Source organism: Coffea eugenioides, chromosome 11, assembly GCF_003713205.1.
Source record: "Coffea eugenioides isolate CCC68of chromosome 11, Ceug_1.0, whole genome shotgun sequence".
In the NCBI taxonomy this organism is placed as follows: domain Eukaryota; kingdom Viridiplantae; phylum Streptophyta; class Magnoliopsida; order Gentianales; family Rubiaceae; genus Coffea; species Coffea eugenioides.
Genome location: NC_040045.1, coordinates 48,904,074 through 48,916,925, shown reverse-complemented (window position 1 = coordinate 48,916,925; position 12,852 = coordinate 48,904,074). Strand labels below are relative to the sequence as shown.

The following is a 12,852-nucleotide window of genomic DNA, read 5'->3' as shown; positions in this document are numbered from 1 at the left end:
ATCAAAACTCTGAATTAGAAATCTCAAAACCAATCCCACCACCCGCTATACTAGGCCAGAACCAGGGCAAGATCTCCTTCCCATCCCAAATGGAATCAGTTTTGATGGCTGAACTAGCAAGCCTTCGAATCTCTCTGGCTTGAAGCTTATTGGATCATCCCAAACGTTTGAATCCCTGTGAACTGCCCATGCATTAACTAGCAAAATTGTGTCTCGCGGAATATTGTATCCCCCAATTTTACAGTCATCGGACGACTCATGTGGCACTAGCATTGGTGCTACTAGGTACAACCGAAGTGTTTCTGAAATAATGTTATAAAGATAAGGAAGATTGGATCATGTTCGTCGACCGATCGATCAGTCCCTATTTGAGCATCCAATTTAGCTCGAGCTTTCTCTAGCACATCGAAAATGGTTGAGCAAAAAAGACAAGACCCATTCTATAGTCACCGATGAAGTGTCTGTTCCAATCGTAAGCATGACCTACCAATAATATACTAGTGGTTCAATTGAATGCTCATTCCAGTTCAACGGTGAAGAATGGCTAATAGGAAAAGAATATACTTACCAGTATAATCCATTTGATGATTTGGTTCGTATAATCCCTTTGATTTCCAATTATTATCATCCGCTCTTCTCTCTCGGCTGCTTGTTTGCTTGCTTATGAAGTAGTACTGTTGCTGCTCCTGTTGTTTGTGCAGGGAAGTTGAACTGGGTCCGTCTCTGGCGTTGATTGCAGATTATCTCCGTTACTAATGGAGGCAAGAACGAGACTTGGACTTGGAGGCCAAGCTGAGCTTCTTACTCGTGCTGTGGGTTCTGGAGATTTGAAGGTGGCGGCCAATAAGAGGAGTAATTTGGATTGTGAGATTACCCCTTTCATGTCTTTATTTAATAAGACAAAAGGCAAGAGAAAGCTGAAAATATTAAAAAACGTGTTTTAGAAATTAAAAAATTGAAAAAAGGATTTTAGGTGCCGGCACGTGATCTCACGTGATTTAGTTCCGACTGAAATTGAAGAGATTCTGTCAATTATCCGCTTTAGTGCAAAATTGAATAGATTGGGGACTAAAATTGATTTTCAAAATAGATTAGAGATAATTTTGCACATACACTATAGATTGGGGACCAAAATTACAATTCTCCCTTTATTTTTTAATAAGATGGATGATTGGGAGACTTGGCCCTTTAATGATTAACAAATTAAACGCATTTCGCATTTCTAGTGTCGGTGGTGGCTTTAAGATTATACTACTACTAAACAAAGAAGTTTCGAAAGGGGCAAATAATATGACCAAGTCGGGGTGGGGGCCCGCGTTGTCCCTTTTTTCCACCTTACCTAAACAAATAAATTAACAGGATGACTTTCTTTATCGCATTTCCTTTGTCAATCTGTACCGTCATGTTTGGATTGGATTTTTTTGAATTTTTTGTTAAAAAAATTTATTGTAATAAATTAATACAAATGAAATAAAAAATAATTAAAAAATATATTCACAAAAAACTTAACAATATTTTTTAAAAAAATTGCTTTTCAAACAAGCCCTAAGAATTTTATGTGAATTTATCAGTCCTACTTTCTACAGTGAAGTTAACAAGATACTGTGGTGGCTTAGCTTTACTTTGACGGGTATGCTTTTTAATCCGCGTTGGAAGACAGTGCGAAGCCAGCTCAATTGATATCACGTGCACGTGTTCCTCCCGGACAAACAAAAGCAAAATCTCCGCACCTATAATCCACTAATCAATCCCCTAAACGTTACTACTTGGCAGTTGGCACTGCTAGTTAATTAGGCTTTGGGTTCTCAATTGGAGTTTTGGCGTTCCTTAACTTTCGATTTTGATGGGCCGTTAAGATTGGATCTACTTGTTAGCCCAACATTTCTAGGCTTCAGAAACTCTGCTTCCGGTACACTTAATGGATCAGTCTACTCAGTAGTACTAGAAACAAGCAACTCGTAACAGTCTGATATAATGACCTCTTCGTACCTGAATCTGTACCTCCCATGGCCTTCAGTTGTATAGGCTAGCTTCCAGTAGTATAAGATTAGGCCCATGGTCAACCTTGTTTGGGTTACATTAATGTGATGTGTTATTTTAATTTTTATTAATCTCAAGTGAAGCCATCATAATTTTCAGCCTTACCCGGGGAGCTTCCGTACAAAAGCCTCCTTTTATCACCGAAAAGATAAAAAGACTTCATCATAGATATAGGCTGCAGCTGTTAAATGAACCGAGCTGTTCGGTAGCTCGATTCGTTTCGACTCGTTCGTGTTTGTAAAAGACTTGTTCAAAACCTTAAATGAACCGAATTCGAACGAATTTTTTTGTTCAATTAATAATCAAGCGAACACGAGTATGTTCGCGAGTTTTAACAAATATTTGCGAACATGCTAAATAAACTTTCGCGAACACGAGTATGTTCGCGATTTTAACGAACATTCGCGAACATGAACATAATTATCATTTGACAAATTTTAGGATTAATTTTATGGCTGGACTTTTATATTTGGAGGGCAAATTGCTTTGTTTTATTTGTTGTTTTTATGTTAATGTTAGTTATATAATTAATGAATAATAGAATTTAGTCACTTAGTTGCTTTAATTGTTTTTTAGAATGATTAATGATTTGTATGGCATATTTAAGACTTAAAATAATTTGGATTCGAGCATTTTGAACATGTTCGCGAACGACTCGTTTATGTTAAACGAGTCGAATACGAACTCGAACTCGAACTCGAACTTTGCTTAATGAACCGAACACGAACACAGGTTTGGAGTTCGAAAATTAACGAACGAACACAAACGTTGTTCGAATCGCTTAACGAACAGAGCTCAAACATGAGATACTCGGTTCGATTCGGTTCGTTTACAGCTCTACATAGGCACCGTTTGGATCGAGGGAATGGGAAGGAAAACAAAAGAGAGGAATTAGAGAGATTTGGTTTTTGTTGTTTGGATTGATTTTTGAGGAGGAAAACGAAAGGATTCAGAGGGAAAAGGTCTAGTTGTTTTATTGAGTTACGTTTACCACCAAAAAGTGGCCGAGAATGGAGAAAAACAAAATTAAATTAATTGAAACAATTTAAATTTTTTTAAAAAGCCAATTTTTTCTATCTTTTCTAGTAAATTAACACTTAATCTTTTACTTTCCTCTCTTTTCTTCTTTGATTCAAAGAAAATTTTAGTATTTCCTTTCTTTTCCTTCCATGCTTAACTCAAACAAGATGGATAGAAACCACTTTCCTGTCTTTGCCATCGGTATCATTTCCTTTCCTTTCCCTTCCTTTCCGTCAATCCAAATGGTGCATCAAGTATTGGAGGGATGGCTACCCGAGGAATCAACAATTTCCGACTCTTTGCACCAATGCACTTTGAATATTTTTCTTAAGTTTTTCTTTTCTTGGGAAAACTAAAAAAGTTTATTGCCATAAATAAAGCTTCATTTTGTATATTTTCTTTTGTGCTACTCTTTACTTGGGAAAGAAAAAGTCAAGCGTATGCTTTATCCGAGCATACAGAAACTCTAAACGTGAGGAAATCATGGTTGGCCCCGTTGAGTTTCAGGGAGTCGTTCGGCCCAAGCGAGATAAATTTCTTGCTTGGCGAAGCAGGAGCATTGCCACCATTCCAAGAAAAGTGGAAAAATCCAAGTCGGACCACTATGCAATCTTTTTTTTTTTTTCAAAAAGGAAAAAAAAACCAAGTTTTGCGTGCGATCTTAAAATCTACTAATTTATAATTCAGTTTTTACATTGTAAATTTACATGCATTTGGCTCATTAACATGAGAAGCTGTTAGGATAATTGCGATTTGAGACATTTATATAGGAAATTAGCGTTCACTATTTGATGAATAAGCTGAATTTGGAACGGAATAGTTACAGTAGCTGTTTACAAGACGTCATTATAAGTTATAACCACACGTGGTCATATGACAAAAAAAAAAAAAAAGTTATAACCAGCCCCCGAGTTTTGGTCTGGTGGTAATAGCCTAGTTAGGTGAATACCACTGCTAAGGATCGAATCTTCGATGTAACAACCCACACGGCTTGGGCAGATTGGTGTGAGACACGTGTGGACTAGTCTGGTGATTCAGGATACCACACGTAGTCATATGACAGAAAAAAAAAAAAAAAGAAGTTATAAACCCCCCCCCCCAAAACACGCAAACAGGAAAAAAAAATCAAATCCCAGAGAAGTTGAGCTTTTCTCAAGTTGGTTGCGGTGTCTCTGTTTATATCAGAATTCTTAGTTACTGGAATGACACCAACACCGACATTCTGCTCCGGGCCCATTAGCCTTTTACTTGATGATGCAAACTCCTGCTTTGCCAGTTCTGACTCAGGACACTTGTGCCGTGGGTTCATCATGAAAAACTCCTACTTTCTACTTTCTAGACCTCTTCACTTTCTTATTTTTATTGATTTATTTTTGGGGGTAGAATCAGATATAAAGTTGGTGAATTGGTGCCTTGCCTTCATTTTCCTGATTAACCACATTGACGTGAAGAGCAGTGGTTAGGTTTTAACTACAAAGTCTAGAAAGTTTCGATGTGGTACTGGTAATTTTCTAGTACCTGTCAACTTCTCTAACCGAAGCATGGCCGTTCCGATGTACTGCTCATTCTCAAAAATCCACCAAATCTTTGCTTCCAGATGCAGAAACTCTTTAACAACATCATTCAAAACATGTAAGAAACACACCAATGATAAACCAACAACCAGTTGGTATTTGGTAAAGCGCTCCCGGCTTTCAAATACTTCCCTTTGCACATCTCTTTCCTTGGTTAGTATCTCAGTCTCCACCAGGGTAGATAGTTGCCAACAAACTGGTTCTTTGATAACCCCAGTTCAACCTACATTGCATGCCATCATCAGTTTGATATCGAATGAGAAAATTACAAAACGCTCATATCGAATGAGAAAAAACTGATCAAAATTTCTCAGACGAAAAATGACCAGTCTTGTCCTAGCAGGCTGCTTCCTCCTCCTCCTTCCTTGTGCAGGTATTAACAAGTTGATTTCTCGATCTCAGTTGTATTTATTGAGCATTTTCTAAGTTGGTTCCAGGTTTTTTTGCAGCTGCGTACGACCCTTTGGATCCAAATGGGAACATAACAATCAAATGGGATGTAATGTCATGGACTGCGGATGGCTATGTGGTGCGTCCTCTTCCCTTCCGTGGTCGTATGATGATATTACGCGTGATACTGTCTGAGAATTATTTAAAGATACATCGTTTAGACTAAGCAGTTATATATAGAGTGAATTGATGAGTAATCTTGATGCTTTGCCAAGGCTGCTGTGACGATGAACAATTTCCAAATGTACCGGCACGTCATGAGTCCTGGTTGGACGCTGGGATGGACGTGGGCTAAGAAAGAAGTAATTTGGAGTATGGTGGGTGCGCAAACCACTGAACAAGGTGACTGCTCCAAGTTCAAAGCCAACATCCCACATTGTTGCAAGAAGACCCCAACCGTTGTAGACCTCCTCCCTGGTGTTCCTTACAACCAACAATTCACCAACTGTTGCAAAGGTGGAGTCTTGTCTTCCTGGGGCCAAGATCCACAGGCTTCCGTTTCTGCCTTCCAAGTCAGCGTTGGCCAAGCGGGTACTTCAAACAAGACTGTCAAACTTCCCAAAAACTTCACTTTGCTCGGTCCAGGACCAGGTTATACCTGCGGCCCTGCAAAGGTGGTTCCTCCAACCAATTTTCTCACTCCTGATCGTCGCCGCAAAACTCAGGCCCTGAGTATGGCCCTCTTCCTTAACAACTGTTTGATGGTTTTTGGCTCTGCAAGTCATCTCTACTAGTACTTATCGATTTCCCCCTCAATGCATGCTTGCTTTCTCTCTGCAGTGACATGGAACGTGACGTGCACCTATTCCCAGTTCTTAGCTCGAAAACACCCCAGCTGCTGTGTTTCCTTCTCGTCCTTCTACAATGAGACGATCACTCCTTGCGCATCTTGTGCTTGCGGTTGTGAAAACAAGAAAAAATGCATCAAGTGAGCTCACATCTATCTAATAGCAGTACCAAAACAACATATATCATTTGCCTGTTCACTGTATCATGTAAAGGATCCCAACTCAAATGCCTAATGATGCAGGAGCGACTCCAAGCTTCTTAGCGTAGTTGGAATAAACACTCCGAGAAAAGATAATGCACCGCTGCTGCAGTGCACGCACCACATGTGCCCTGTAAGGGTGCACTGGCATGTGAAGATCAACTACAGGGATTACTGGAGGGCAAAGATAGCAATCACTAACTTCAATTACCGGATGAACTACACGCAATGGACTCTCGTCGTTCAGCATCCCAATCTCAACAACGTGACTGAAGTTTTTAGCTTTGATTACAAGCCACTCGAACCCTACAGAGCCATCAGTAAGTGACATGCATCCTTTGTCTTGCAAAAAGGGAAAGAGTGCTAGAAGATGTCGAGCTGAAATGAATGTAATGTGAAATGCAGATGATACAGGGATGTTTTATGGCATGAAATTCTACAACGATCTGCTAATGGAAGCAGGACAATTTGGAAATGTCCAATCTGAGGTACTTCTTCGAAAGGACAAGGACACTTTTACGCTCAAGCAAGGATGGGCATTTCCCCGGAAAGTATACTTCAATGGTGATGAGTGTATGATGCCTCCGCCAGAAGCCTATCCATTCTTACCAAATTCTGCAAATCAAAACCCAGTTCGTTTCTCAACATGGATATGTTCAGTTCTTACACTTTTAATTGTATGGATATGGTAATCATATCCTAGTTTTGATTATTTGAACATTACTGTTAAGTTTTGAAGCAGAGAGACACGGCCGCAGAAAAGTTGGAAGCCCAGGTACACATTTATTGAGTACTTTGCTAAGGAGAAAATGGCACTTAATCTTAAAGATGCATATGCTCAGTCAACTACTAAGAGGTTGTAATACAAAAGATATACACCCAACACACTGTATTTATGCACCATGGTCCATGACAACATATCATTCGTTACTTTATGAGATCTACTTTTCTTTTTTGTTTTTGGGTAAAATAATTTTATGAGATCTACTGCTCAACGCTGCATCAAGTAACCCTTAGAAAAGTCAATATGTAAAAAAAGAAAAGAAAAGATAAAGGTACTACTACAAGCGTGCATTATCTTCTGAATGGCTCTATTATGTAGACAATGTTAAGAAAACAAGAGTAGAACGTTGAAAAATACAAGTCAAAATCATCTTTGCTATCAGCTATTTATGTTCTTGAGTGGTATTTATTAACACTAAGAACTAAAAAACTATAAACAACACAATGTGGTACAACAACCATGGCATGGCACGAACTGTCACAAACAGGAGGTTGGCAATGTGTTCTCCAATCTTTGCTGTAAGAAGAAGATGAAACCGATGGTTTTTTCCAAATTTATGCACTTGGAAGCTATGCATTCCTAGACATCTTTGATACGGTGTCGACTCTTCAATTGGCTCCCTCAGCTGTAGGCTTGACACTGCTGCTTAAGCTACTGCTAGAAATGCAGCATTCTTAAAGACAAGAAAAGAAGAATGCAATAGATGACAAAAGAGTGGTCACTAGCACAACAATGGAGATATCTCGTCGAGAACTGCCATTGGGTAAATACGGATAAGAATCAGGAGGCGGCATTACACAGTTATCTCCATTGAAATAGATTCTTCGAGGAAAAGCCCAACCCTTGTCAAATGTGAAAGTTGATTTATCCTTCCGGAATAGAAGTTCTGACTGAACATTTCCATAAGGACCAGCTTCCATGAGGAAATCATTGTAGAACTTAATTCCAAAAAGCATGGCGGTATCATCTATCGAAGGAAAGAAGAATGTTAGGTTTATCAAGTTGACTTGGACTCCCAATACTTGACGTATAGAAAAACCTCCAGATTATCAATATATAGGCCGTAATGGTTATTGCTTCCCCCAAACCCCAACAAAAAAAATGAAAACAGAGGAAACCCAAAAGGACAAGTAACGTAAGACCCAAGATAGCTTTCATAGGTACCATAGGACTTACTTATAGCTTGATAAGGAGTTAATGGCTTGAAGTTGAAGCTGAATATCTGAGTCAGGTTATCAAAGTTGGGGTGTTGGACGACTAAATTCCACTGTGAGTAATTCATTCTGTAATTGAAGTTTGTTATTGTGACCTTAACCCGCCAATATTCCTTGTAGTTGACTTTCACATGCCAGTGGATGCGAATTGGGCACATATGACTCGTGCATTGGATAAGAGGCGCTAAGTTGTTGCTCTTCCCATGGTCTGAAACAACTGAAGCTAGATGTGGCGCATCAGCGCTGCAGGAGCAAAGGCAAACAAAAAAAAAATTTATATCAGAGACTTTTACAGAAACTAAAAATGAAAAGGAGAAGAAGCATAATGCTTAAAGGAACTTACTCTACACAACTCCCTGGATGAGAACCATTATTTTGGCAGCCACACGTGCAAGTTGGGCATGGTACAATGGTATCATTATAAAACGATGAGAGTGAAACACAGCAACTCGGAGTTTTCTGAGCCAAGAACTGAGAGTATGTACACGTAACGTTCCATGTCACTGCATAACAAGAGAATGACTTACAACCAGATCTTTTAGAGGCTAAAATACAAATTTACCTTCAGTCACACAATGAAGATACTTTTAATTGCAAGCATGACTGGGAATTGATGCACTTTTCCATCAGTCTCCACAATGCCACCATAATGCAATCAACCATTTTCAAATCTTCAACAACATCTCTAAATTCTAAAATGCTTTCTACAGAAACGAGTGCATGATGAATTTGGCTATTGTGCTGGTGCCTCAAGAATACCAAGGTACATAAACAAGCGCATTAAAAGCAAATAACAAAAAGGCTGCTGACTTACTCATTGCCTGTGTTGTCCTCCTTCCATCTGCGGTGGAAAATTTCGTAGGTTTACCAACTTTAGCAGGTCCACAAGTATATCCAGGTCCAGGTGCTTTTAAAGTGAAGTTTTTAGGCATCCTAACTGTCTTGTTGGTTGTTCCTGAAGAACCAACACTAATTTGGAAAGCACTAACAGCAGTTGCTGGATCTTGAACCCATGAGTTAATCACACCTCCCTTGCAGCAATTTGCTATTTGTTGGTTGTAAGGCGTTCCAGGAAGCAAGTCAACTACCGTTGGGTCTTTCTTACAGCAATGTGGTGTGTTCCCTTTGAATCTTGAACAATCACCTTGCTCTGTAGTTTGGGCTCCCACCATACTCCATATGACTTCTTTCTTTGCCCATGTCCATCCCAAAGTCCAACCTGGTGCCTGAATGTGCCGATATTGCTGGAAGTTGAACATTGTGACGACAGCCTGGCAAATTCATTTTATTAAATCAGTTATTGCAGCAAAAGTTACAAGTACAACATTACAACTAAAGTTGCTAAAACATGGTGTCATTAGAGTGTAATACTGCAGTTGGGCCATATAATCCCTATACATCAAGAATGGGTCCAAATTAAGATCTCTTGCGCTCTCAAGTCAAGTCATAAACAATACATGCAGGTGTAGTGCTCATCTGTGCACATGAATGTGTTAGTGCCCGTCTGTACACAAAAGAGAGTACATACCACATAGCCATCTGGCGTCCAAGTTATAACGTCCCATTTGATCGTGATGTTCCCGTTTGGATCAAGTGCATCATAAGCTTCTGGAAGAGAGGCAGGGAAGGCGGAGAAAAGATTTAGATCAACATCAATCTTCTTGGTTCACATACCATTTTAGAAGACTAAACTCCTACTTAAGTTTTTAAACATCTCTAGATGTCACAACTTATTAGCAAATATAAGAAGAAACAACGTAGCACATCAAAGAGTTAATTAGAGCCACCTGCTATCACATCGTGCCACACATAGTTCGTCACTCCAACTAAATGCTAGAATTGGCAGATAATTTAAATTAGTATTACTTGATTCTGGAACAACTCCATGGACTAAGGTGCAAAATTAAATCGTTTAGTAAAGGCTCGATTTTTTGTACCCCAAAATCTCCCCTTCATGTGACATCAACCAAGTATGGAAATTGAGAATTGGGATCTCAAACAATCAGCTATCAAACTTGAACAAGAAATTCCAGGCTAGCTCATGAAGATATAAAGCCAGTGCTTCTTCTTGTCATTTCCGCAAGACAATCACAAAACAGAGAGCATCTTGTATTCAAACCAAGGCTCTAGCAAACAAGCTGAATATAGAAATCCTGTTTCCCAAAAACCCATTAAAAAGAGAGCAAAGAGTTGCATGGAAAGACAAAAAGATCTGAGCTTGATGATTAATTCATTTGCATTCTCCCATTCTTCGACCAATTAACCAAGTTGCTATATCCGTCACATAATTGTGACACACCAGTAAAATCATCTTTGCAAAATTGTCAAAATCCCATTCATCAAAATCAAGAAGCAACAGAAAATTCCCGAATTTAGAATCATTACACGAGATAAGGAAGAAATGGACGCACCTGTCGTGGTAAAGCTGAAGCAAGAAAGGGAAAGTAGCACCACAATGGCACATGCTGTAAATTTGGATAGAGATCTAAAGCAGGAAGAATCCATGTTTGTTTTCAGCAGCAAGCTTTCTTGTTTGGCCACCGCTCAGGATCTGGTACCGAAGTGAATGTTGGTCGAGAAGCAAAGGGAAAAGAGTAAGCGAGAGAGAACGCGGTGGTGAGCTGTCTCTGCACTAACACTACCTGGCTATGCCTAAGCTCCCTCCCTCCCTCAACTCACTCACATGGAGCTTTAGACTTTGTTGAGCAAGTCTTTCTTTAACCACTGCTGGTAATAGAATTCTTTCGTAATAGTTCCAGTGATTATGACAAATTGAATAGTATTTAGTTATGTCACTTTCATAATGGTCTGTAGGCTTATAATTCTTTCCTTTCAGTAACCAATCATAAACTGCAAGCAGAGAAAGGAAAGCTAAGCAATTAAACCAAAGAATCAAAGAATCCCACCTGCAACAAAAATAAAATTTAGGGATGATTCTAAAGTATTTCTTTAATTTAGTCAAATCTATACATTTATTAATCCTTAACACAAGTCTTTTTAAACTCCCCTCCCCTGTATACTAGGATAAAATAGATTATACAATTATTATCATTGTTACCGGAAAAAAATTGTACTTGATAATACCACCTAAGAAAAAAAAAAAATAGTACATCAAATTAGCTGAAGACGTTACCCAACTAGTCAGGACATTGAAAAGGTAAAACGAGCCCCACATACAGTATCATGGATGGGGAGAGTTTTTTTTTTTTTTGGTGCCTCTTTCCTAAATCATGTTGGATTTTTCTTTTCTTTTTTATTTCTTTTTTATTTTTAAAACAAACATTGTTTGTAGCCAGTGATGGTACCCTTAATTCAAATACAATAATGTTTAAATCTCTCTTCTTCAATTTTTTTCCCCTTCCCATTGTTAAAACATCAGCCAATACTTCATCTGGTCAGACTGGGAAGATACTACGTTGCAATCAAGGGTATTGAATTTCACAGGCAGTGGTGCTAGTACCCACTTGCCGACGCCGCCGACACTGGGACAAAAGAGTTTCTTTTTTTAAAAAAAAAAAAAGAAAAAACAAATTTTCTCTAAGGAGAATTAAACACGGAATGTATCTTAATTTACCTTTAATTGGAAGGATAAATGTGTCCTAATTCGGTTCCAAAAAACAAAAACAAAAAAAAACTCCACAATCAGCGGGTAGTTTGTTCAGATCAACCACTGACTATTATTTTTTCATATCAACCCTCATGTATTATTACCTTCAACTTTCATCATTCTTCTTCTCCCTCTCTCTATATATAAAGTTTTTTGACTAATCAAAAGAAAAAATTCGTATACTAATTATATGTTTTTAGTTAACTGCACAAAGATTAGTATTTGCCTTGTTGAAATAAAATGAAAGCATGGAACTCCGTAACAAGTGTAGTAATTTTCTTTTTTATTTTTTAATAAGATGGATGATTGGGAGACTTAGGCCCTTTAATGATTAACAAATTAAACGCATTTAGCATTTCTAGTGTCGGTGGTGGCTTTAATATTATACTACTACTAAACAAAGAAGTTTCGAAAGGGGCAAATAATATGACCAAGTCGGGGTGGGGGCCCCGCGGTACCCCTTTTTTCCACCTTACCGAAACAAATAAATTAACAGGACGACAGTGAAATGCCGCTAAACTATTAATCGACGGCTTTCGTCCCATTCCCTTTGTCAATCTGGACGTTCATGTCCTACGAAAAATTGCCCACTTAACTTTTTTTGTCTTTAATTAATATAATAATAATAACCCAAGAAGTTCATCGAATGTTTATTTTGGTAGCATCTCCTTTTGCCACCAAAGAGAAAAGGGGAAAAAAGAAAAAAAAAAGAGAGCGAGAGAGTTGATATCCCTACTCAAAAGTAAAATTACATATAATAATAAAAGTAAATCTTATATAAATTGACGATGCATAAATTATCACGATTAGATTTATGACACATGTGCAAAAATTAAATTTTAAATTTAAATTTTATATAGTTATCATTCATCAACGCTGATCAATAATATAAGATAGATTAATCCTAATAATAAGTAGTACATTTTAGATTTTTAGGTGAATTTATCCGTCCTACTTTCTACAGTGAAGTTAACAGGATACTGTGGGGCTTAGCTTTACTTTGACGGGTTTGCTTTTTAATCCGCGTTGGAAGACAGTGCGAAGCCAGCTCAATTGATATCACGTGCACGTGTTCCTCCCGGATAAACAAAAGCTAAATCTCCACACCTATAATCCACTAATCACCCCCCCCCCCCCCTAAACGTTACTACTTGGCAGTTGGCACTACTAGTTTG

General features: G+C 38.4%; 2 protein-coding genes across 3 annotated transcripts; one reads left to right on the top strand and one right to left on the bottom strand.

Annotated features, from left to right (window-relative positions):
- Positions 1–4,779: 4,779 nt before the first annotated feature.
- On the top strand, positions 4,780–7,005 carry LOC113751659 (COBRA-like protein 4). Of its 2 annotated transcripts, none has more exons than XM_027295748.1 (6): positions 4,780–5,007; positions 5,084–5,163; positions 5,300–5,756; positions 5,865–6,012; positions 6,115–6,392; positions 6,478–7,005. In XM_027295748.1, the coding sequence occupies exons 1-6, from the start codon at positions 4,956–4,958 to the stop codon at positions 6,762–6,764; spliced, it is 1,302 nt and encodes a 433-aa protein (XP_027151549.1). In that variant the 5' UTR covers positions 4,780–4,955; the 3' UTR covers positions 6,765–7,005. The 2 variants fall into 2 exon arrangements, with proteins under 2 accessions (XP_027151549.1, XP_027151548.1); XM_027295747.1 differs by having other exon boundaries at positions 5,072–5,163.
- A 117-nt stretch (positions 7,006–7,122) lies between these two features.
- LOC113751658 (protein COBRA-like) lies at positions 7,123–10,885 on the bottom strand. Its single transcript, XM_027295746.1, has 6 exons — positions 10,482–10,885; positions 9,599–9,678; positions 8,885–9,341; positions 8,414–8,573; positions 8,033–8,313; positions 7,123–7,823 (listed from the first exon to the last, which is right to left on the bottom strand). Exons 1-6 carry the CDS (start codon positions 10,573–10,575, stop codon positions 7,531–7,533), a joined length of 1,365 nt encoding a protein of 454 aa, XP_027151547.1. The 5' UTR covers positions 10,576–10,885; the 3' UTR covers positions 7,123–7,530.
- Between the last annotated feature and the right edge of the window lie 1,967 nt (positions 10,886–12,852).

Excerpts from the sequence above, each read along its gene's own strand:
- LOC113751659 (XM_027295747.1), top strand. The coding sequence starts at position 4,956 with ATGACCAGTCTTGTCCTAGCAGGCTGCTTCCTCCTCCTCCTTCCTTGT. Across the intron at positions 5,164-5,299 it reads GGACTGCGGATGGCTATGTG|GCTGCTGTGACGATGAACAA; the intron begins GTGCGTCCTCTT and ends TGCTTTGCCAAG. Across the intron at positions 5,757-5,864 it reads CCGCAAAACTCAGGCCCTGA|TGACATGGAACGTGACGTGC; the intron begins GTATGGCCCTCT and ends TTCTCTCTGCAG.
- LOC113751658 (XM_027295746.1), bottom strand. The coding sequence starts at position 10,575 with ATGGATTCTTCCTGCTTTAGATCTCTATCCAAATTTACAGCATGTGCC. Across the intron at positions 8,574-8,884 it reads GAGGACAACACAGGCAATGA|TGACATGGAACGTTACGTGT; the intron begins GTAAGTCAGCAG and ends CTTGTTATGCAG. Across the intron at positions 8,314-8,413 it reads CATCCAGGGAGTTGTGTAGA|CGCTGATGCGCCACATCTAG; the intron begins GTAAGTTCCTTT and ends TTGCTCCTGCAG.